At 42.2% G+C, this 25433-nt stretch overlaps 1 protein-coding gene across 1 annotated transcript in view; it reads right to left on the bottom strand.

The window, feature by feature from the left end:
- The window catches only part of LOC149457644 (U4/U6 small nuclear ribonucleoprotein Prp31-like), a 243522-nt gene that overhangs the window by 84612 nt on the left and 133477 nt on the right, over positions 1 to 25433 (bottom strand). The window contains exons 8-9 of the mRNA XM_089683421.1: positions 12992 to 13149; positions 12784 to 12873 (exon numbers count right to left, since the gene is read on the bottom strand). Of these exons, the coding sequence (XP_089539547.1) occupies positions 12784 to 12873; positions 12992 to 13149 (248 nt within the window). The remainder of the gene's footprint in view (positions 1 to 12783; positions 12874 to 12991; positions 13150 to 25433) is intronic.

Raw genomic sequence — 25433 nt, 5'->3', positions numbered from 1 at the left:
ATGGCATATGCCCAAACAATTGTCTGCTGATCTACCAGAAGATAGAGGCAGGAGAGGTCGCAATGTCATTCCTCGGACTGTCAGTGAAAACAAGAGCGACTCAGGTCTCCAGAAGGCAGCTGTCACAAAAAGGTATGGGCAAAAAACATGAAGCACATACAAGGAGAACAAAGCCACCTCCTAATGTGGCGATGGCCGAGGACAACAGAAGAGACCATGCCCTTGTACGAATGTAAAGCCAACACCACCTTTGGAGGACAAGAAAGGGGATGTCCAAAGCACCACCTTGTCCTCGTACAGGATCAAATAAGGTGGCTACAGGACAAGCTGCCAACGGTAACACCCACTCGATGGAATAGTCAATGGAAAGGCAACCTGCCGCAAGACCATAAGCAAGGAATATCCCGAATGCTCTCAAAGAAAGGCTTTTGAAGAACCGACAACACCAAAGACAAGGCCTCTGGTGACAACGGGGGATGCACAGAACACCAGACAAAACCCTTGCATAGGTGGTAAAAAGGGCAATGGTCCTTGCAGGGATCAAATCCACATCCTTGGCATTACAAGCACCATGCTGTAACCAAATGAGCTAACTGGCTCAACTATTGCAGCCAAGGAATACGTAGCCAAAGGACGCAGAAAGAAAAAACAGCCAGAGCAGAAACTGGACCCTGATCATACTCCAAGCCAGCTTCCCATCAACGTAAGCTGAAGGAAGGCCAACACTCTACCACTGAGCAGGAGCTAGGATGGAAACCCAAAGCTTCGCAACTAATGATGTAAGCTTTCCAGGTGTAATGATAACTCTTCCGGGAGTAGTTTGCATATCACTATTTGTATCACCAGGCAAGACAACCCTTAGTCTTTCAAGATCTGGATTTCAATAGCCAAGCCTTCAAATTCAGTGACTAATGCAGGGTGGAGGACTAGCCCTTGGGAAGAAGGTCCTCCCAACGAGGCAGCCACCAGGAAGCTGCTGCCCCCAGGCACACCACATTGACGTCCCATATGGCTAAATCAGTTTGGAGCTACCCGAAAGACCAGTATGCCTTTGACATCTATCCTACACAGCAGTCGAAGAATCAGTCCAAGGGGCAGAAGGGTGAAGATGAGATTGTACTGATCCGAAGGCACCATCTAGCGCAAACGGTATGTCCGTAAGAAGGCCAATGAGCCTACCATGAACCTCAGAGCCTCCCAGTTAAGGCAGGATGCCAGAAGATCCACTCAGGCGCCCCCAACAACGAGGAAGCTGATGGAACACTTCCGCATGGAGGGGCCACTCTCCCTGGCCCAGCATCAGAAAGTTGAGATAACCCACCCCTGCCAGGAATCGACACCTGAAATGTGCATGATGGACAGAGCTAGAAAAGACCTTTCCATCCTTCCTAGGATGTGGGATGCTCCTAGCGCCGCTGCTGCACTTCACATACCTACCTGATGCTTGATATAAGCCATTGTGGCAGCATTGTCTGAGAGGATCCTGAGCAGCAAACCCCTCAGGCAAACCGTCCTAAGCATCAGTGTCAGCCTGATCCCTCGAAGCTCCAAGAGCTAGAAGGGCAGTCAAGCTGCTCCCGGAGGCCAGTGATCCTTGGATGATTCCGATCCCAGGTCAGCTCCCCAGCCTGGCATCTGTAGAGGCCACAGTTCAACAAAGAGGAAGGACCTCCTGGTGCATAGAGTCCAAGACCGCAGCTACTAGAAAATAGAGGCCCTTGTCAACTGCTCCAGAAGAAACGAACATGCAGGGAAGCAGAGACGAGTTCCATGTGGAAAATAGTTCTATCTGCAGCATTCTCATATGGAACTGGGTATTGGAGATATGGAACTGCTTCAAAGCGTAGCCACTAGCAAGCCAAAGACCTATATGCAGAACCACAGGTACGGCATTTGCAGGACAAGAATAGTAGGACCGCTGATCTCCCATCCTCCTGCGCACCACAGCCTGCTCCAAATTGAGAATCAGCCCCAGATACTCCAGCCACTTGGAGAAGATTAACAGACTTCCTGAGGTGCAGAATCCACTGGAAGTCCTGTAGAGGATGGTCTCCACAGTATCCGGGGGATGCAATGAATGAGTCTCCAGAAGCAGTAGTCCAGGTAATCGCTCACAGCAATCCTCCAGTCTACACAAGACCCGGACTGGCCAAAATCTTGATAAGCACGATGATGAGAAAGGTTCTTGGGCCCGAAAACCACAAGATGACCCCCCCCGCCACACACACACACACACACACACACACACACACACACACACACACACACACACACACACACTAGAAAGAATGGGAGTGGACCTCTATGCTTAGGAGAAATGAGCTGCGGGTCTGGGCTGCATATGGGACCATGATCACTTGGCACTGCCAGCTGGAGTCCTAAAAAGTTTTGAACCCTGGTCAGGACCCAGGGAAACAAAAAAAAAAATCCGCTCATGCGCCATGGAGGACACTCAGTCTTGCTCCTGCGGCTCATTACCCATGTTCAAATGTAGCCCCAAAAAGTAGGACACCCTGGAAGGGCAGGACTGCCAAGGCCTATTTGAAAGGCTGGGTAGCAGAGCAACCTTTGAGCCAAGGGCCCCGCACAGCCCACTGCTGAAACAAAAGGTCTGTAGAGGAATGGTGCAACATCCAGGGACACGTCACAAATGTCATTAAATCATTGGACCATTCTGTATACACTTGAGGTATGCACTAGAAGTCAGGGGCACAGCCAACAAGCACATACTGGATGCTCTGGACCAGTGTGAATCAGCATGATGTATGCCAACCGGGAAACCTGCTTCAGATTCCATCCTCTCAAATGTAAAGGGGAGACTCCACCACCAGTAGCATAGATACTTGAGACCCCAGGGGGTCCAGGACATGAGGGCAGAGAGACACCTTCAGAAGGCAGGAAGGTAGGAGGCGTCTAGACAACACAGGTATCCCCCTGGGTGGATCCACTACACATACATGAGTGAAAAGGAAACCAGCAGGGACAGTTCCACTGGCCTGTGGACAGGAGCACATCCACACACAGTACAGCCCAGGTACCCCACCACAGTCCACAAACACCAGGAAGGGACCCCACACTACCCATGCAGAATAAACAGGGACAGCTGTCCAGCCCCAAAGAATCAAGTGAATAAGGTGGTAGGGACCCCCAACAGGGTTGGCACTAACACCCCCATTCCTGATACACCTCAGTGCTGGCAGATTAGAATTGCCAGGCAGCAGAAAGCCCCACTGCAGCGGTTGACCATGATGCTGGCTGGATTGAAGACAGTACTCTTTCCCATCACTCCGCTGACACCTGTCTAAACCAGCTGACAAGTAGGGGGAGCAGAGAATGGAGAACAGCTGGGAGAGGTAGATGTCTTCAAGGAAAATGGTTGGCGCAGGCACCCCTCTCACCAGACACAGGCCGGGAAGGGAGGGCACTGGACATGACCCCACAAGGCCGCATTGCCTAGCCGAGCGTCACCCAAGCAAGAGGAGGGCCCCCTCCAAAGCACATCCACCCCCAGCCCGGAGACTCTGAGCCGAAAGTGACGTTAGGAGAGGGAAAATGCCCCCAAGGGAGATGGCGGTTCTGGCCACCTGTTTTTTAGTAGGCCATGGCCTGCCTGACTGCATGAGGCGCTCGCCCGCAAGCTGCCCACAAAAACCACCACTGACGGGCAGCCGCATGGAGCCACCCCCCCCCGCATCCTAACAGCCACAGGGCCCCCTTCACTCCTGGAGGGGTAGGGAGGTCCATACAGGGAAGAGCCGATCCACCAAAAGATGGCCGCTGCAGCCCATGAGGGGGAGCAGGGTGCGACTGGGTTATTCAGGAGCCCAGGAGAGCAGGAAAGGCATCGCTACAGCATGTCCTCCAACCAGCCAACATTCATGGTCCTAAAGAGTGGGACAACAACAGCTCAATGGGGAGGACTGACCAACCTGGACCCACTACCACCCAAGGGGGTCATACAAAGTACCCGAGGTCTGCCATACACACAAGGAGAGAGTAGGGTAGGTGGGGGAAGGGTATGGAGATCAGCCACTATTGCCCAGAGGGTGATGGAGACCCAGGAGGGACCGACCGCCCCAAGGAGTACTTGCGCTCTGCTCTGCGACCTGGAGGGTAAGAAGGGGGTAAGAGCTACTTACCGAGTCATTGAGTATGCGGATAACACTCCCATGACAAATCCTCCTCTCCACCGAAATGGGGGGCTGTCAGCCAGGGGTAACACTGACACAGACTATAGGAGCCTGGTCATATATGTCCCCACGAGACTAACTCGCTGGCCGCCCCAGTCCAGGATGGGACATAGTTGCGATCGACCAAGGGCGGAGCTAGCAGTCTGACTGGGGAGACCACTGGATCTAGATTATCCATCCCATCGCCCAGCCTCACTGTTGATAGATCTCTGTGGAGAATAGGCAAAAATTCTGTAAAAAAAAAAATGCTATGGGACCACAAGTCCCAGCAAAACAACAGGTCCATACTCCTAAAGACACTAGGCAGCATGAGTGGAGGCCTATAGCAGAGAGGGGGTTTTATGCCCAGAGAGGACTGCCCATAGGAGGTGCCACGTTTGTTTCCTTCCAGGTGTCCTACTCCTGTAGATGGGGCTATAAAACCCTATTTGGTTATGAATAGAAGAAGCAAATGTGTCCATCAATGAACGTATGAGAAAAAAATATGTAGCAATCCAAATGTGTGTATATTTTGGTTACGGTCTGAGTTTTTTTTATTATGTATTCCTAAATATTCCATATATGTATATTTTATATTCTCATTTGCAAAATTTTATAATGCATATTTTTTCCATGTGATATACCCATGTGCTGAACTCTTTGTGTTAAATAGTCAATAATTGCACTCTGAGGCATTGTTGTCCCCTGTAGTCCTCCACTCCTCCGGTCGCCGGAGATTATTATATATTAGCTCTTCAGTGCTATACTGCACTATGCCAATAGAAGGAACCAGGAGCTCAAAGTGATTCTGCAAATCTGTTGTTCCAGTCCTTGCTGATGTCACTTCCACCAGACACGAGCGTGCTTACCATGCTGGTTCCGAGCGTCTTCTGGGATTCCAGACAGTGTCTTCTGCTTGTCGCACATCGCTTCCAGCCTGCCACCATGCCGATATGGACACAGGTCCAGGACCCAGAGGCTTTTTATTTCACAAACCACATTCTTCCAGTTTGTATGCGTTTATGATCGTTGATTTATTAAAATTATCTTTGCAGTCTGCACTTAGATGGCGCTTCCTTTCTTTCCTTTCCTTTGAGCTACTGGACCGACCGCCAATTAGGCCCCACCCCCCAGTGGCGAAACAAGGGAAGGGCGCCAGGCTACAGCATAGCCGTCTCCTGCACAAGGACAAGGCAAAGGCAGAAGTCATGTAGGAAGAGGAGGGAGGGCGCAGCCTCGTGTCTGGATAGGCAGCCCTACCACGTGCTGTCCCCCAGCCAAACCCATGGGGGGGTGAGGCGCTGAAACACAGAGCGGGCAGGGAAATACAGAACATCCCCCTCCCGCCGCAGCATGTGGCAACTGTAACACGGTCCTGTGGTGCTAGAGCTCAAGTCAGCATTTCAGGTCCTCAGTCTCTGGTCCACACATAAGGTCTCCAAGGCACTAAGTAGATGCAAAAGTGGCAATGATACTTTATATCTATCTACAGTCTGAACAGACTGAGACAGAAGCAGATATTATACCTGCTGAATTTACACAGCACCGTGAATTCTACACATGCTATGTGTACTTTCTGAAGATTTTTTGGGTGTGTGTAGTGTGTAATGTCCACAAGCAGGCAAACACTGCCAGCTGGTGCTCCTAAAGCAAACAGACACTCCCAGTACAGTAATAGTAGCTGTGGTGAGGAAGAGGGAAAAAGAAAACTAGAGCACAACTAAGATAACTGGAGGACGTTTTTTGATTAGGGGGTGTATCCCTCAAAACTCCAATACCGGCATATGTATTTGCAAATTACTTGACACGCTTGTGTCTTGGCAGCCTTTGTAGAATAACTGTTTGGAAAGAATCTGCTTACTGTCACTCCCACAGCATTCTGTAAATGTATACTATTTGAGTCAGCCACATATTTTCACAGAATCATGCAAACACACTGTGCTGTGCTTCTAAAGAAAAAGATCCGCATTGATATGTACCAAACAACTAGCTGACTTACACCCCCTTCCTGCCCATGCCAATTTCCAGCTTTCAGCACTGCTGCACTTTGAATGACAATTGCACGGTCATGCAACACTGTACCCATATGAAATTTTTATCATTTTTTTTGTGATAGAGCTTTATTTTGGTGGTATTTAATCACCTCTGGGTTTTTTATTTTTTCTTAATCAAACCACAAACCATTGAAAATAAAAAAAAGTTTTTTCTTAGTTTTTGTTATAAAATTTTGTAAATGATTTTTCTCCTTAACTGATGTGCGCTAATGAGGCTGCAGTGATGGGCATTGACAGGCATCACTGATGGGCACTGAAAGGCAGCACTCATATATGGCACCGATAGGCGACAATGACTGGCACTGTTAGGTGGCACTGACTGGCACTGTTAGGTGGCACTGATGCACACTAATAGGTGGCACTGACTGGCACTGTTAGGTGGCACTGATGCACACTAATAGGCGGCACTGACTGGCACTGTTAGGTGGCACTGATGCACACTGATAGGTGGCACTGACTGGCACTGATAGGTAGTACTGATAGGTGGCACTGAAAGGCAGCTCAGATGGGCACTGATATGTGGCATTGATGGGCACTGGCAGGTGGTATGGATGACCACAGAGCTGGCACTGATGGACACTGACAGGTGGCACTGCTGGGGCTACACAGATCATCACGGCACACTGATCATCAGTGCTCTGATGATCTGTGTAGATGTCCCCTCCGAGGAATGCCGATTACCGGCTCTCCTCTCCTCACGAGCTGTCAGCGTGACAGCTCGTGGGGAGAGAAATGCCGATAACTGGCATTTCCCTGTTTACATGTGATCAGCTGTGATTGGACACAGCTGATCACATGACCAAGCTGACATCTTCGGCTCTTTCCATGGATTGGTGATCCACTGTGTCCGAGGGACACAGCTCACCGCCGATCGCTGCGCTCCGCGAGCCGCGCATGCGCGGTGAGAATGGGAGGACGTCATATGACGTCCTCCCAGAACGAGAGAACCACCTTGCGTCCGTCATATTACTATATGGTGGGTGGGAGGTGGTTAAAAAAATTATGTAAAGAGCAATTTTTTCTTTTTTTAAAACAAGGCACATTAACACAAAGATTTAAACACCTTTGATAATGCCAGCGACTCCCCCTTCCTTCTGCAGGGCAAAACTATTTCACCTACAGTGAATTTACTACAGTGTTGTAACCTGTACTGTGTCATTCTGGGTTATACTGAGGGGGGGGGGGGGGGGGGGGGAGGGTTATCAGCATTTTCACTGCTAAAAGCCCGCACTCTCCCTGCCAACCAGAGCACGATATGAATCTAAATACAAAATGTAGGACAAGTGGTAGCACTTCAAAAAGTATACTTGGGGACTGTAAATGAAGTAATCTCTGTACCAAGGAAAGTCACTATATACTGCAAGTAATATTGTTGCAATATTAATTAGTCACTGGTGATTTGTAAGAAAATGGGATCAGAGTTCCACTCCACAGATTGGCGCCGTACTTGGTGCGATACGGTGTCACTCAAAGGCTACAGACATAACCAACTTGATGGCCAAACAATACGGAAAATGCCAGTGCCACAAGGGGGGGGCGCAAAATGATGATGCTGTAATGCAAGATAACCAGAATCCCAGCAACAAAAATGCACAAACTAGATGTGAGGTCACAGAAAGCTGTCAACCAGATGGATGTAAGCAACCGACTGAACAGAGGTATCTAAAGCAGCAGAGGAGAGTACAGAGAAGAGGCCAAAAAACAGAGCTCCTCTTACTGGGACAGGAAACACGTAAACCCCCACTACTTAAAACAAAGTTCTCCAGGCCTTTCCTTCAATATTCATGAGACCCATAAGACAGCACTGTAAAACAAACACATAATCAAAGACTTAGCCGGGTGGGAAATATGGCTTTCCTGGAAGACTCCCAGAAAAGGAGTTACTGGAAAGTCTAACTCTGGTTTTCTCAGCTCATCTTCCAGGACAGTCCATGAAACAATGAGCAAGAACTTACCAGCCTAGGGAGGGACCACTGCCTGGAGGATCTTGCGACCAAACGCCTATTCTTGAGCAGAAAGGAGGTCAAGGTGATATTGCTCAACATAGGTCAAAAAGTTAGACCAAGTGACCGTTTTACAGATCGGTTCTGGTGAGGCACCAGCTCTCGGACCAAGAAGCAACCAAAGCTCCTGTGGAATGTGCATTCACAAAAGTTCTCATATGTGCATTCACAAAAGGCATTATATGACGTCCTCCCAGAGCGCGCTATCTTGCGCACCCCCGGGGGCGCGCCGCCGGCGATCTCCATGATCGCTGTGTCCTACGGACACAGCTGATCACGTGGTGTGATAAAAGGCCAATCACAGCGGCCTTTTACCACTTGATCAGCCGTGTCCAATGACACGCTTATCACCGGGAAATGCAGTTGCTGGTTCTCGGCTGCACTATCCTCACGCTGTGAAAGCGTGAGGAAAGTGCTGCCGAGAACCAGCAGTTGTCAGAGCAGGATCGGCACCGATCATCAGGGCACTGATGATCAGTGCCTTGATGATCGGTGCCCAGCAGTGCCACCCATCAGTTCCGCCCACCTGTGCCCAGCAGTGCACCCACCTGTGCCACCCAGCAGTGCCCACCAGTGCCACCCACCAGTGCAGCTCAGCAGTGCTGCCAGTCAGTGCCCAGCAGTTGTGCCAGTCAATGCCTAGCATTGCCGCCAGTCAGTGCCCAGCAGTGATGCCAGTCAGTGCCACCTATCAATGCCGTCTATCCGTGACACCTCATTAGTGCCGCCTATCCGTGCCACCTCATTAGTGCTGCCTATCAATTCCCATCAGTGCTGCCCATCAGTGCCGCCTTTTAGTGCCCATCAGTGCTGCCTCATCAACGCACATCAGTGAAGGAGAAAAATTACCTGTTTGAAAAATTTTATAATTGAAACAAAGAAACTTTTTTTTTTCTAATTTTTTGCACTTTTTTTGTTTATAGCGCAAAAAGTAAAGTGCCCAGCGGCGATTAAATACCACCAAAAGAAAGCTCTATTTGTGAGAAAAAAAAATGATAAAAATGTCATATGGGTAAAATCTTGCATGACCGTGCAATTGTCATTCAAAGTGAGACAGCGCTGAAAGCTGAAAATTGGCCTGGTAAAGAAGGGGGTATAAGTGCCCGGTACGCAAGTTGTTAAACAATCTTTATTGAAATGCCAAACATTTCAGAAAGGTCTACTGGCTGGTATGCAATGATTTCGCTACACTGGGAAAAAAGTACTGCATGCAGTACACCAACCTCACACCACTGCAACACAGTAGTGTGAACTGGCCATACTGGAGACAAGGCATTTTACCTGGTCTTACGGTGGGGGTGCAGTGGGACTGTGCTTTAATAGCCGTCCAATGCAGTCCCACACCGCACCTGATGTGAATCTACCCTGAAATGCATTTTCAACTGTTGTAGCAGTTGGGGGTTTGTGTAAAGCCTCTGCTGCTGCCAACGTCATTGGTAGCAAAAAAGTTAAAGCTAGATCATGTACACTAAGTATTAACATTTTCCAAAGAAACCATAAAGAACTTTAAACAAGAAATTAATTTTCAAAGTTTACAACAGAGATACAGAAATATTAGCTTTTTTTTTCTCTAATCAAATAATGTTTATTACAAAAACCAATATGTAGAGCTTATTCAGCTCACTATTACACAACATGTAATATGGCAATAAATTAGAGTCCTCAAAAAAGTAGATAAAATTTGACTATATTTTATATAAAACCCTTATCTTTAGAAGGGTAATGTGCCACCAAAGAGAAGAAAAGAGGATCCTCCACCGTCACCACTGATATTATACTTACTCTGGTAAGAGGCTAAGTAAAATAAGTAAACGCATATAAAATCAGACACAACGGAGCTACGGATTATGACGTCATCATGCCATGCACTGCAGCCATTTTGTTGGCTGGAAACTTCACTGATTTTATATGCTGATTTCTTCTTCTGTTTGTAAGTGCAATATTAATACATTCTGGATTATCTCTGAGCTATAAAACTAGATCTTAACCATCGAGTTACCAGCTGTGGAATTGTGTTTGGTGGAGAAGATCCATTAGGATCCATTGCATCCATTGATTATTCATACTTGCTGTTACCGCATGACCTATGGTCATTCTCTGGTAAGAGGCTGTGAGTGGAGATGGTGGAGGATCCTCTTTTCTTCTCTTTGGTGGCACACTACTCTTCTAAAAGATATGGGCTTTATATAAAATATAATCACATTTGATGAACTTTGAGGACTCTAATTTATTGCCATATTACATTTTGTGTAAGAGCAGGCTGAATAAGCGCTACATATTGGTTTTTGTAATTATTTTATATGCTACCTGCATTTCTGTGTTAGCTGCTTTTTCACCATAAATGCTGCAATTAGCTCAGGTATATATCATCATTATTAGATAATTTTTATTGCAAACATTTAACACTGTTCACAGGTGGCATACTGCATAAAGGATGGTGAAGAAATAATATTGCACACACTACATTAAAGTAAATCTATACTCACCTTCACTCCAGCAATGTGGCATTCTGGAGCTCCCTTAATAGTAGAAGATCTTTTTCTGGGTACGGATTTTCACTGTTTTGATAGCCAGACTAAGATGATGCTCATCCAGCTCTATGTATAAAGGTAAAAAAAAAACCTTCTGTGTGCAGCAGCCCCCACAATACTCACCCCTCTCCCAATCCAGCGATGTGAATGAGAGCCTAGGCTGTCCTAGGTCTCTTTCTCCACATTGGCTGAGACACAGCAGAGGGAGCCACTGCTTGTCAATCACAGTCAGCGAGGAGAGAGTACAGAGGATGAGGCCAATTTGTAGCTCTATGTATCGTATGTATGCATAGAGCAGGGCTCTGGAGCAAGCATGCACCAGTGCCCCTATAGCAAGCGACTTGCTACTGGGGGCACTGGTCAAGGAGGAGCAGCCAGGAGTGCCGACAGGGGATCCAAGAAGAGGAGGTTCGGAGCTGGTCTATGCAAAATCATGGCACAGAGCAGGCAAGTATAACATGTTAAACCAAACCTTTAATATCACTTTAAGGGGAAACCAGAGTTTAAACCCACTTCCCTGAATCTGATTTATTTTCTAGATATTACTGTAAACAACTCGGAGTATATCTTTTCTGAAAGCAGAGGCCATGGAGAATAAAACGGTGGTAATTGCAATTTTTTTATGTCGCACGATATTTGCACATTTATCAAATGCAAGTTTTTAGGAAAAAATACTCTAAAATGAGTTTTAGTGCAAACAAAAACAATATTATACCCTCATTTTGGAAAAAAAATAAAAGATGGGAATGCATTGAGTAAATAGATATCAAACATGTCAAGTCTTAAAATTGTGACAGTTTGTAAAATCGCAAAAGACAATGCTTTAAAGGCCTTTACAGGTCATCAGTTTAGCATTAACATTAAATTATGGCCTTAGAATTATTGCTCTCATTCAGACGTTACTTCACACGTGCCGTAAAATTGATGCTCTATCACAGTATGCTGTGAGTATTATGATTTTGACATTTATATAACAATATTGTCTACAACTGTCAGTTATTGTATGGCTGTAATGTATGTTTCAGTCCTTAGAGGCTACATGTTTTATGTACAGAGTTTTTTGACCCTGAAGGAGGAGTAATGTTACTCTGAAACGCATTGGATGCTACCTAGGAACTCTGTTATGTTGACATAATTTTGTATGGTATCATTGTAATTATTGAATGTAAAACTGCATATTCAATGATTTATGGCTCTCACTCATCTACGTCTAATAAAAAATGCCCAAACGGAAGAGGACGCAGTCCTCCATGTTTTTTTTTAGCAGGCCTGATCAAACCTGGAGGTAGGCAGGTGTACACAGACACAAGTCTGTTTACACCCGCCAATCCATAAGAATGCCTGAAAAACTGATAGGTGGATCTGATCGGATCACCCGTGTGAAAGGGCCCTAAAGAGGAATAGCTGCACAATTACTCAACCACAACAAAACCTTCCATTAATACCAAAGAACATGGGTGAACAAACATACTGAAATGTACTCAAAGCTGAAGCTGTGATCTTTCATAATGAACTACTTTGCATTTCAAGCATCTAGAAAGGTGGCTGAGGTCTTGTTTTGAAGCTCTATTACTGCTCGTTAAATATACGGAAGATGTTTGTGTTTAAATGCAGTTGTATCCAGGCTATGAACAATTAACTATTACATTCACATATAAATTAACCCCTTTCCACCCTCTCCAGGATCCCTTTAACTAAGCTATCACGCCTGGGGGGGGGTGGGAAGGTCTGCCTAATCACGTGACTACTGTGACTGGCTGTCACAGTGGTCACATGATCGGGAGCCTGTCCCACCAGTTTCTGATCATTAGTACAGACCGAGCACTATCTTTAACAGATCGCTTTCTGTGCTGGGAGTGTGCTCTTAGCACATAAATCTATGCAGTCCACAGATGCCTATGTGCAGCGTGTGGGTGTTAAAGTCCACCTTCTGTGCTTCCACACATGCATGACATGGGCGGCAAACGGTTAATAAAGAACACTACTACCTTAAAATGTATAAACTACACAAACATTAAAACCTGACCTTTCCCTCAGGACTCTCATGGAAACTGTCTACACGAGCGGCCAAGGTGCATTTGGCAGCTACTAACCGAGCTGCTTTCCGATGCAAGTCCTGGAAAAAAAAAAGTAAATAAATTATATATACAAACATACACACACATATTATATATGGATAGAAGTAATAAAGAAGACACATATTTGCTAAATAGGTGCATAGTAGGTGTACTTACTGGTGGTAAAGACTGGACAATGTCACTGTGATAGATGTAACCGGTATGAGGTAAAACAGAGGTGCTGGAGAAACCTGATAATGTTTTCCTCTGAGCCCCCAAGAGCATGACGTTACATGCAGGCATCTTTGAGAGATTTGTAAGACCACCAGCTATACCTAAAAGAAAACAAGTAGATAATGTTTTCATTTTACTGAACAGCAGGGGATTATTCACATTACGCTCTCTCTTTATAGCACAGAATTAATGAAATTAAGAAACCGTGCAGCCAGCAGTATCTAGAGCTCCATCTGCTAGCTGCACAATATAACCAAAAAAGTGTTCAAGTGCATTGTTTATTTATTTTTTTTAAAGGTAAATAAAAGGTTTTTCATGTTTAGTCTTGAACATAATAAAATTATGAGGAATGGGGGCTGTGTTTAATTAAAAAAATGAAAGCATAGGTATTCGTTTAGCAAAACTGTTCTGTGGGAATTGGGCAAAATCAAATATTCTCCTTCTATTTGAATGGTAGCCATTCATAAAAACAGTGTGGTTCAGAAAAATACTGCAATAGGGCAACTAGACCGAGTTGAAGATCAGAGGAAAAAAAAGAGGAATTTTAACCTACCTGTAAATTCCATATCTTGGAGAACAGTACAGGACAGGTGAATATTCTTAGAGCCTGGGCAAAAAGCTCATTTACCTTCAGGTGTTTGGACACTAGTAAAGGTTCTGAGAACATACCCTTTGGGCACCTACCCTGTGAACAAGGAAAAGCAATTTGTTTGGTGTTCTAGGGAGTAGGGCACAAAGGTGGAAGAACTATAACTTCATTGAGGTAGAAGTCTTATATCACCTTGGGAAGAAAGGATGGTCTTGGGAATAGGACTTCCTTGCACCTATGACAGATGAGGAATGAGAGCGAGAGCACAACTCAGACAAGCCTGACAGATGTGATGGCAACCAGGAAGGCTACCTTGTGGGAGAGATTATCTAACCCTAATGGGTGCAAGTGCTTTCGACAGGGCAGAACAAAGCTGAGGTCCCAAGAAAGGATGCTGCAAAAAGGGCCCTGATCCAAGAAACACATTGTATAAAGATTTTGACGTGGGCAAGTGAAGCTAGCAAATGGACAAGGACAAAACCTGTCCATTCAGAGTGTTCAAGGTCAAGTTCTGGTCAAGTCTAAACTGAAGAAATGATTTTGGAGCAATGAGAATCACTTCACTTGCTCTGTTTTGAGGAGGTGTTGAGTGTCGCAGAGCCATTTTGTTTGCTCTGAACAACAAGATGTTGATGGGAATCATGGCTTCCACAAATGAACATGTTCCATGGACTGGGAAGGACTGGAACACTCGAACTCCTTCCCCCCCACCCCAAACTGAATGACTGACATCTGTTATCACTTTCCTATTGTTTAGTCTGGGCTGGAAATTCATCACGCTTGTGAGCTCCTTGTATTCCTTACATTATTAAGATACTTTAACGCACTTCACATTGAGGTACATAGTCTCATGATTGGAAAAATATATCATAAGAACACCTCGAATTTAACGCTCACCACTCAACCTATTTACAGTTTATTACAAATTGGTCAATATATCAGATAAAATATTCCAGGCAGGAAAAAAAAAATATTCCATGCAGGGAAAAAAAAAAGTTTCGGATTATACTCGTATATGAATTACTATGATGAGGTAAATGGAGGCCAAGAGACACATCCCAATGCCTACAATGAAAATCTTCAGGGGGTCAGGGTGAAAAAAAAGAGATGCATAACACTATATGTAACCAAATGAGAGTTTGATCTATGCAGCACAGGGCCCAGAGGGATTGGAGGGAGCCGTCAAAATGGGAACAGACCCAGCAAGGTGGGACGAACACCAGGAAGTTTGGTCCTGAAGGCTGGCTACATTGCTGTAAGGAGGGTCCCATAAACAATATAAGACTTATTGGACATGTAATTCTTGTGTTGAAAAGCAGTATAAGGTCTCCCTCATAGGCAGCAATCCACCATCCGGATAGAATCTGTTATCACTTTCCTTTTGTTTAGGCTCGGCTTGAGATCCACCAAGTTAGAGAATTCCTTGGTTGGCTGGACAGATGCATAGGTAAATCTAGACAAGGAGCATGCTTGTGGTTGACAAGATGTTGCGCTGAAGTGGCTTCAAAAAGAATAAATAGACCGCAGCTGACAAGGGCAGATCGGCCACAAAAGCGGTATATAACAAATCCCATGCGGAGTAGTAATTCACTATAATAGTGGATGCAGTTATTTTTATTAAGATCACATGGATCATGAATAGGTAGACATTTATATCATGGTGAACACATTGTCAATCATGACAGTAAAATCAGAAAATTAAAAAAAAAAAAAAAAAACGTTCTGCGTTTTCACATAGCTGCATATATGGCAAAAAGAGCCAGATTAAAATTGGCAAAGATTGCTTCTGTATTCATTATGGAAAGTCCATATATGGAATCCAGATATGAATATATCTTTAGTATTCTTAATCTGTATCTTCTATCTTAGAGGTATCATTGTAATTCCTTTCAATTCATCAAAGTGTGGTGATGGAAGCATGAATAGCAGAAATCCTGAAGAATAAATATGCAATGAATACAAAAGTCCTGGAATATTTGCTAAATACCTTTCATGAACTTGCAATGTCAAGGTATATCCTATCAAATCTTATGGCTACTGATGGAGACATGTAATAAGATAGAATAATGTATTACCTTCTTAGCAGATCATCATCATCACTTGGATTGAGTAAAGTAGATTCACAGTGTATGGCCGATTACAATTGGCCGATATTTCTAATATAAGGTATTTTCAGTGGATAGCAGTAATTATGATTCTAAAATAAATAAACAAATGTTGTAGTAACAAGTTCACATGAAAATCATGGGCACTTCCAAATGAAGGAAATAATTACCCTAATAGAGACCATAGTGTTTCCACTGATGAGATATATATCTGAGTAAATCCTCTGTGGTGATGAGAAATGGGTTCTCCTTTATACCAAAAATTATAGAAATATTGTGGAGATATCTTGATTGTGCACTGAGGCACTAAACATTCAAGTAACTTGCCTAAAAAGGGCTCCAAAAATGTATCTTATGTAAGAGCAAGGCGGTTCCTTTAAGGGATTCTTAGGACTGGTTGTCCCGTTTTGCATAATATAATAATGCTTATGAGATAAAAAAAATCAGTATTCACCTAAAAAAGACCCAAAAATTTCTCTATATACAAGAGTACTGGAATTCCCAACTGAAGCTCGAAACATATAGATCCCGTGTCACTTAAATAGCAAAGGTATGACTTAGCTCTATTCAAGGGTTACTTGCCACCGATGGAAATGAACTAATGCCACTTGAATTTGCAATAAACTCCCGGGAGTCATTAATACTTGTGGTTTTCTATCTTGCCTCGTGTTTGTCCAAGATGGAGGCGTATGGCTTGCCTCTTTTCCCTCATGGATATCGCAGCATGGAAGGACATAGAGCATGATGATGTCACTATGTTGATGTGTTTCCTCCTCCTTCATCAGAAGTGGGAGGGGATAACTCTTCATTCCATTTATAGTGCAAAATTTGCATATTTGCATCATTTTGTCGCCCTCTTGTGTTGAAATGTCATCACTACATTGTTAGTCCAAATGTAATTATAAAATAAATATGATTGGCATTGAGCATCAGAGAATGGCCCACACAATAGATTGAGATTCAGATAATATTATTAATAGTGGAATTACATCAGATGACAATAATAAAATAATCACTTATTAGTATTTTCAGAACAATTAATATTGTTTATATAAAATACTGTTCTATTTAGAATATAAGATATTGAGGTTCCAGAGGGGGCCTTATTGGTCGGTATAGATGTGGAATCCTTATATACCTCAATTCCCCATAAATGGGGACTTAGAGCAGTAGCTTATTTTCTGGAGGCACAATATCCAGAAATGGGGGCTCAGAATGAACTGATTCTTGATTTTTTAGAATTTTTACTAACACAAATTGTTTCCAATTTTTGGGTACATTCTATCAACAAATCTGGGCCCCAGCTTATGCCTGCCTTCATCTAGGACTATGGGTGGAGGATTTAGTATACACATCACCAATGTTTAAGAGCCATGTCACCCAATGGCTCAGATACATTGATGATATACTTATGGTTTGGGAAGGAGAGGTTGAACAATTACAAGAGTTTCTTATTAGTTTAAATCTAAATGACAGAAATATTAAACTAACATATACTTTTTATAAGGAAATTTCCTTTCTGGATTTACCTCTCTCAAACCATGAGAATACATTGGTAACAAACATTTAGAAAAGAGACAGCAACGAATACCCTTTTACATGCAACTAGTCATCACCATAAAACATTGAAACAAGGTATACCGGTTGGTCAATTCCTTAGGATTAGAAGGAACTGTACAGATGAAATTCAATTTCAAATAGAAGCGGCACCACTCCATCAGAGATTTAGAGAAAGGGGCTATTCACATAGAACCCTGAGAAAAGCAAAAATACAAGACTTCATGTAAAGCTAGAAAGGAATTGATTACCAATACTAAATTGAATAAAAAAAACCCAAAATGAACTTGTAAGGTTCGTAACAAAATATGGACAACAATGGAAAGAAGTTAATATTATAAATTTACTTGTGAGCCAAAAAGGTGTATAATAAACAGCTTCTATCAATAAGATTGCAGGCTATCTTGCTCACCCTCATAAATGTGAGTTATCAGTGCATACAAATGAAGAAAATATAGATGCCGTGCTCCATCAAGACCTATTACCTGTATATAGTATAAAAACTGTATTTGCATTAAATCTCTAATAGCTGCATGATCTTTTATGTATAACCATACATGATTGTAATACCAATAAATATCCAAACATGTGTTGATAATAATGAATAAATGAATTAGAACAATATATATCAAAATTGGTGATAATAAAAAAAAAAAAAAGTCTGTGCAAAATTATTCAAAATTTGTGTCCTTCGATGATTAAATAAATATTCAATTAAGAAATAAATATCAAAAATAAAAATTGAAGAATATGGAAAATAAAAGGTAAAAATTCAATGAATTTTGTGCAAAACCGCAAAAAAAAAAAAAAAAAAAAAAAAAAAAAAAAAAAAAAAAACTTGGTGCAGAGTTCAGCAGGGATGAAATATCTGTGTGCTCCCCTTCCAATCAGCCTGAGGTGATGCAGGTGAAGGTTGCAGATAGAGGGCTATTATGTAAGCCTGAATGGTCATATGGATCTCTCCCTCCTCAGATCTTTCCTTGATCCAGCCCTTAAAGCATTCCTCATACGGGTCATGTAAATAGAGTAAAGTGCATAGTGCTTTATCGTTGATAAAAATAAACACTTTAATATGCGCTCAATATGCACTCACATTGATTAAAAACAATCTGCACTTTGTATAACAGCCGCTTAAAGTGGTGAAGACCAGCCTCTCGGGTGTGCTCGCATACACAACCAGTATATCTACTACATCCCCTGGACGAAGCCACAAATCCCTGTGGAGATGCGCGTTGGGGAGGGGCAGTGACATCACCACGCATCCTTACACGGCGAACACTGGTAGTGTATGCGAGCACAACAGAGAGGCTGGTCTTCACCGCTTTAAACGACTGTTATACAAAGTGCAGATTGTTTTTAATCAATGTGAGTGCATAATGAGCGCATATTAAAGTGTTTATTTTTATCAACGATAAAGCACTATGCACTTTTCTCTATTTACATGATCCGTATGAGGAATGCTTTAAGGGCTGGATCAAGGAAAGATCTGAGGAGGGAGAGATCCATATGACCATTCAGGCTTACATAATAGCCCTCTATCTGCAACCTTCACCTGCATCACTTCAGGCTGATTTGAAGGAGAGCACACAGATATTTCATCCCTGCTGAACTCTGCACCAAGTTTGTTTTGCGTTTTTGCACAAAATTCATTGAATTTTTACCTTTTATTTATTTTCCATATTTTTCGATTTTTATTTTTGATATTTATTTCTTAATTGAATATTTATTTAATCATTGAAGGACACAAATTTTAAAAATTTTGCACAGACTTTTTTTTTATTATCACCAATTTTGATATATATTTTTCTAGTTTATTTATTCATTATTATCAACACTTTTGGGTATTTATTGGTATTACAATCATGTATGGTTATACATAAAAGATCATGCAGCTAATAGAGATTTAATGCAAATACAGTTTTTATACTATATACAGGTAATAGGTCTTGATAGAGCGCGGCATCTATTTTCTTCAATGGAAAGAAGTTAAAAAAAGTATTAGATTCACATTGGCACTTACTAACCATGAATCCAGGAATAGCACAAACTGTGAGTGATAAACCACAGATGGTTGCTAAAAGAACTTCAAATTTGAACAATATATTGGTACAATCAGAATTTAAAAAGATTCCGAAAGAAAACTGGTTAACAAAAATGGGTAAGACCACAGGTATGTATCCTTGTGGTCATTGCCAGATCTGTTCCTATGTACACAAAACAAATTCCACAATGTAGATGATTCTAAAACCTATGAAATTAAGAATTTTATAAATTGCTCTAGCAGCAGCGTAATCTATATGTTAGAATGCCCATGTAAGAAATTTTATATAGGAAAAACAAAAAGACCATTAAAAATACGTATTAGTGAACATATAAGGGATATTGAAAATGAATATAAAAACAAAAATGAAAGGTCTAAGAGTAAAAAGGTATTTTCCTTTTAAATATTTCTTCTAGAAGAGGTGATTTTGATAAACTCCTTCTACAAAAAAGGAGAAATTTTGGATTTATACACTGGGAACCTTAATACCATACGGATTAAATACTGAATTCAATTTTAAAATATTTTTGAAATAAATCCCTACATGGTAATTTCATTGTGAAATGAACTTCAGTATTTCATATAAACAATATTAATTGTTCTGAAAATACTAATAAGTGAATATTTTGCTATTTTATTGTCATCTGATGTAATTCCACTAATAATATTACTGAATCTCAATCTATTGTGTGGGCCATTTTCTGATGCTCAATGCCAATCATATTTATTTTATAATTAAATTTGGACTAGTAATGTAGTGATGACATTTCAACACAAGAGGGTGACAAAATGATAGAAATATGAAAATTCTGCAATATAAATGGAATGGTTATCCACTCCCAGTTCTGACGAAGTCCGCGATGATTGGCGGACGAAACGCGTCAACGTAGTGACATCATCACACTCTGCATCCTTCCATGCTGCGATTTCCATGAGGGAAAAGAGGCATGCCAAATGCCTCCATCTTGGACAAACACGAGGTATGACGGAAAACCACAAGTATTAATGACTCCCAGGAGTTTATTGCAAATTCAAGTGGCTATAGTTCACTTCCACAAGTGGCAAGTAACCCTTGAATAGCGCTAAGTCATACCTTTTCTATTTAAGTGACATGGGATCTATATGTTTCAAGCCTCAGTTGGGAATTCCAGTACACTTATACAGTGAAGAACAGAAGTATTTGAACAGCCTGCGATTTTGCAAGTTCTCCCACTTAGAAATCATGGAGGGGTCTGAAATTCACATTGTAGGTGCATTCCCACTCTGAGAGACCGAATTTAAAAAAAAAAAAAAAAAATTCAGGAAATCACATTGTATGATTTTTAAAGAATTTATTTGTCTTGCACTGCTGAACATAAGTATTTGAACACCTGAGAAAATCAGTGTTAATATTTGGTACAGAAGCCTTTGTTTGCAATTACAGAGGTCAAACGTTTCCTGTAGTTCTTGACCAGGTTTGCACACACTGCAACAGGGATTTTGGCCCACTCCTCCACACAGATCTCCTCTAGATCTGTCAGGTTTCGGGGCTGTCGCTGAGCAACATGGAGTTTCAGCTCCCTCCAAAGATGTTCTATTGGATTTAGGTCTGGAGACTGGCTAGGCCACTCCAGAACCTTGATATGCTTCTTACGGAGCCACTCCTTGGTTATCCTGGCTGTGTGCTTTGGGTCGTTGTCATGTTGGAAGACCCAGCCATGACCCATTTTCAATGCTCCGACTGAGGGAAGGAGGTTGTTGCTCAAAATCTTACAATAAATGGCCCCATTCATCCTCTCCTTAATACAGTGCAGTCGTCCTGTCCCCTTCGCAGAAAAGCACCCCAAAGCGTGATGTTACCACCTCCATGCTTCACAGTAGGGATGGTGTTTTTGGGATGCAACTCATCCTTTTTCCTCCAAACACGATGAGTGAAGTTTAGACCAAAAAGTTCTTTGGTCTCATCTGACCACATGACTTTCTCCCATGCCTCCTCTGGATCATCCAGATGGTCATTGGCAAACTTCAGAAGGGCCTGGACATGTGATGACTTGAGCAGGGGAACCTTCCATGCAATGCATGATTTGAAACCATGATGGCATAGTGTTCTACCGACAGTGACCTTTGAAACTGTGGTTCCAGCTCTCTTCATGTCATTGACCAACTCCTCCCTTGTAGTTCTGGGCCGATTCCTCACCTTTCTTATCAGTGATACCCCACAAGGTGAGATCTTGCATGGAGCCCCAGTCCGAGGGAGACTGACAGTCGTCTTTAGCCGCTTCCATTTTCTAACAATTGCTCCAACAGTTGATATATTTTCACCAAGCTGCTTGGCAATTGCCCCGTACCTCTTTCCAGCCATGTGGAGGTCCACAATTTTGTCTCTGGTGTCTTTTGAAAGCTCTTTGGTCTTGCCCATGGTAGTAGTTGACGTCTGACTGACTGTGGGGTGGACAGGTGTCTTTAAAGAGCTCAGACAGGTGCTACTAAGTTAGATTAATGAGTGGAGTAGTGGTGGACTTTTTATAGGCACAGTAACAGGTCTTTGAGAGCCAGAATTCTTGCTGTTTATTAGGTGTTCAAATACTTTTGTTCAGCAGTGCAAGACAAATAAATTCTTTAAAAATCATACAATGTGATTTCCTGAATTTTTTTTTTTAAATTCTCTCAGAGTAGGAATGAACCTACAATGTGAATTTCAGACCCCTCCATGATTTCTAAGTGGGAGAACTTGCAAAATCGCAGGGTGTTCAAATACTTCTGTTCCTCACTGTATATAGAGAAAATAGTGGGCCTTTTTTAGGTGAATACTGATTTTTTTTTTAATCTCAAACATTATAATATGCAAAATGGGACGACCAGTCCTCAGAATCCCTTACAGGAACCGCCTTGCTCTTACATAAAAGATACATTTTTGGAGCCCTTTTTAGGCAAGTTACTTGAATGTTTAGTGCCTCAGTGCACAATCAAGATATCTCCATAATATTTCTATAATTTTTGGTATAAAGGAGAATCCATCTCTCATCACCACACAGGATTTACACAGATATATATCTCACCAGTGGAAAAACTATGGTCTCTATTAGGGTAATTATTTCCTTCATCTGGAAGTGCCCATGATTTTCATGTGAACTTGTTACTACAACATTTATTTATTTTAGAACCATAATTACTGCTATCCACTGAAAATACCTTATATTAGAAATATCAGCCGATTGTAATCGGCCATACAGTGTGAATCTACTTTAATCAATCCAAGTGATGATGATGAGCTGCTAAGAAGGTAATACATTATTCTAGCTTATTACATGTCTCCATAAGTGGCCATACGATTTGATAATAGGATATACCTGGACATTGCAAGTTCATGACAGGTATTTAGCAAATATTCCAGGACTTTTGTATTCATTGCATATTTATTCTTCAGGATTTCTGCTATTCATGCTTCCATCACCACACTTTGATGAATTGAAAGGAATTACAATGATACCTCTAAGATAGAAGATACAGATTAAGAATACTGAAGATATATTCATATCTGGATTCCATATATGGACTTTCCATAATGAATACAGAAGCAGTCTTTGCCAATTTTAATCTGGCTCTTTTTGCCATATATGCAGCTAAGTGAAAACGCAGAACTTTTTTTTTTTTTTTATATTTCTGATTTTACTGTCATGATTGACAATGTGTTCACCATGATATATCTACCTTTTCATGATCCATGTGATCTTAATAAAAATAACTGCATCCACTGTTATAGTGAATTATTACTCTGCATGGGATTCATTATATACCGCTTTTGTGGCAGATCTGCCCTTGTCAGCTGCTAATGTCTATTTATATGTTGTTTGGTTTAAGAATCCACACCACAATAGTGGTGAAATCGGGGAAATGCATAGCAATGGGTGGATACACCCGGTCTTTTGGCAATTTTTCTTTTTTGTATAAGCGTCAAACAGAATAGCCTGGAAGAAGGCTAGAATGATGCCTAGACCCTTGTGGAGAAAATTACCAAGGGGTGTCTCTTTGACCCCAATTCCTAAGACTAAAGGAGAGATAACTTCTCTGGAAGGAAAAAAATTGTTTGGGACGTATCCAGGATCATACCCAAGTATTCCATGTAAAGACAAGGTTGGAAATTGATCACCCAAACGAAGGTTTGGAGCATCTGAATTGTTCTGTGGATGTTGGCAAATAGCACATGAAAGGGAGAGGAGTCCAATAGAAGATTGTCCAGATAACCTGTGAATTGGTTAACCTGAGTTCTTAGAAGGGCAAAAGGCAGTGCAGCAAAATGATGGTCTTGGACTGCAAAGGTGCCTGACAAAGGGGACACTGCCCCGAAACACATAGCTTTGCCCACTCATGACCAAAGTGTGATGTCATCAGGGCAGGCCCCTCTGGCCAGTGATCTTGCTTCCTGCTATCCACAGTGGCCTGCAATCGTACACACCAGTGTAAGTTTCTCCTGTTTGTTATGAAAGACTAGAGTGCTTTTTGGCATACTTATCCACCTATGGCCATCCAGGCCTGACTATCCATTGGAACCCACAATATGATGCCACCGGCTGGAATTTTTGGTACACTGCCTGTTGCTTTACTTACTAAATGTGAGTGCATTTTTATATTGTATCCTTTAATTTAATAAATACTATACTCAGAGCAAACCACTCTCCCTTTGTTTTCTGTTTTTTGCACCATATTCTTACATCCACTGGTGAGATCATCCACCAGGAGCAGCTCCCCTCCCCACATCTCCTTTGGGAACCTTCAGAAGGACGCCACCTGCTGAACACTGAGTAATGCCTGTGTTACACCATCTCTGTGTGATTGCATCTCTTAATTTTTTGTACATTACTTTTTATTAATACAACACAGAGTGGTGTGCTTCCCCTCTCTCCTCTTTCTTATCGTTTTATATTCATCAGAGTATTCTTAGGAAGCTGCCAATACTCTAACATGACAACCAATACTCTTCGGCACTTAATGAGTCAGACACAGTCTCTTCATCGAAAGTGAGAAGATGTCAAAACTTCCAACAGAACCACAGTGCTCCCTACCACAGGAGGAAGGAGTATCACAACAATGACTACTCAGTTAACATCATTATAAGCAGTGGTACCTATTGAATCAATCCAAATATCTCATACCTTATAGAAATTTACTTACAGTGCCTTGAAAAAGTATTCATACTCCTTAAAATTTTGCACATTTTATCATGTTACAACCAAAATGTAAATGTATTTTATTGGGATTTTATGTGATAGACCAAACACAAAGTGGCACATAATTGTGAAGTGGAAGAAAACATGATAAATGGTTTTCAAAATTCTTTTACAAATAAATATCTGAAAAGTGTGGCATGCATTTGTATTGAGTCCTCTTTATTCTGATATCCCTAACTAAAATGTAGTGGAACCAATTGCCTTCAGAAGTCACCTAATTAGTAAATAGAGTCCACCTGTGTGTAATTTAATCTCAGTAGAAATACAGCTGTTCTGTGAAGCCCTCAGAGGTTTGTTAGAGAACACTAGTGAAAACAAACAGCATCATAAAGGCCAAGGAACACACCAGACAGGTCAGGGATAGAATTGTGGAGAAGTTTAAAGCAGGGTTAGGTTATAAATAAAATCCCAAACTTTGAACATCTTATGGAGCACTGTTCAATCCATCATCTGAAAATGGAAAGAGTATGGCACAACTGCAAACCTACCAGGACATGGCTGTTCACCTAAACTGACAGGCCAGGCAAGGGAAGCATTAATCAGAGAAGCAGCCAAGAGGCCCGTGGTAACTCTGGAGGAGCTGCAGAGATCCACAGCTCAGGTGGGAGAATCTGTCCAAAGAACAACTATTAGTCATGCATTCCACAAATTTGGCCTTTATGGAAGAGTGGCAAGAAGAAAAACATTGTTGAAAGAAGCCATAAAAAGTCCCGTTTGCAAGAGGCCATATGGGGGACACAGCAAAAATGTGGAAGAAGGTACTCTGGTCAGATGAGACCAAAATTTTACTTTTAGCCTGAAAGTAAAATGCTATGTGTGGCAAAAAACTAACACTGCACATCACCCTGAACACACCATCCCCACCCTGAAAGATGGTGGTGACAGC

This window comes from Staurois parvus, unplaced genomic scaffold (genome assembly GCF_062004578.1).
Source record: "Staurois parvus isolate SC_StPar_1 unplaced genomic scaffold, SC_StPar_1.0 ptg000309l, whole genome shotgun sequence".
In the NCBI taxonomy this organism is placed as follows: domain Eukaryota; kingdom Metazoa; phylum Chordata; class Amphibia; order Anura; family Ranidae; genus Staurois; species Staurois parvus.
This window is presented reverse-complemented; position numbering and strand designations above follow the sequence as displayed.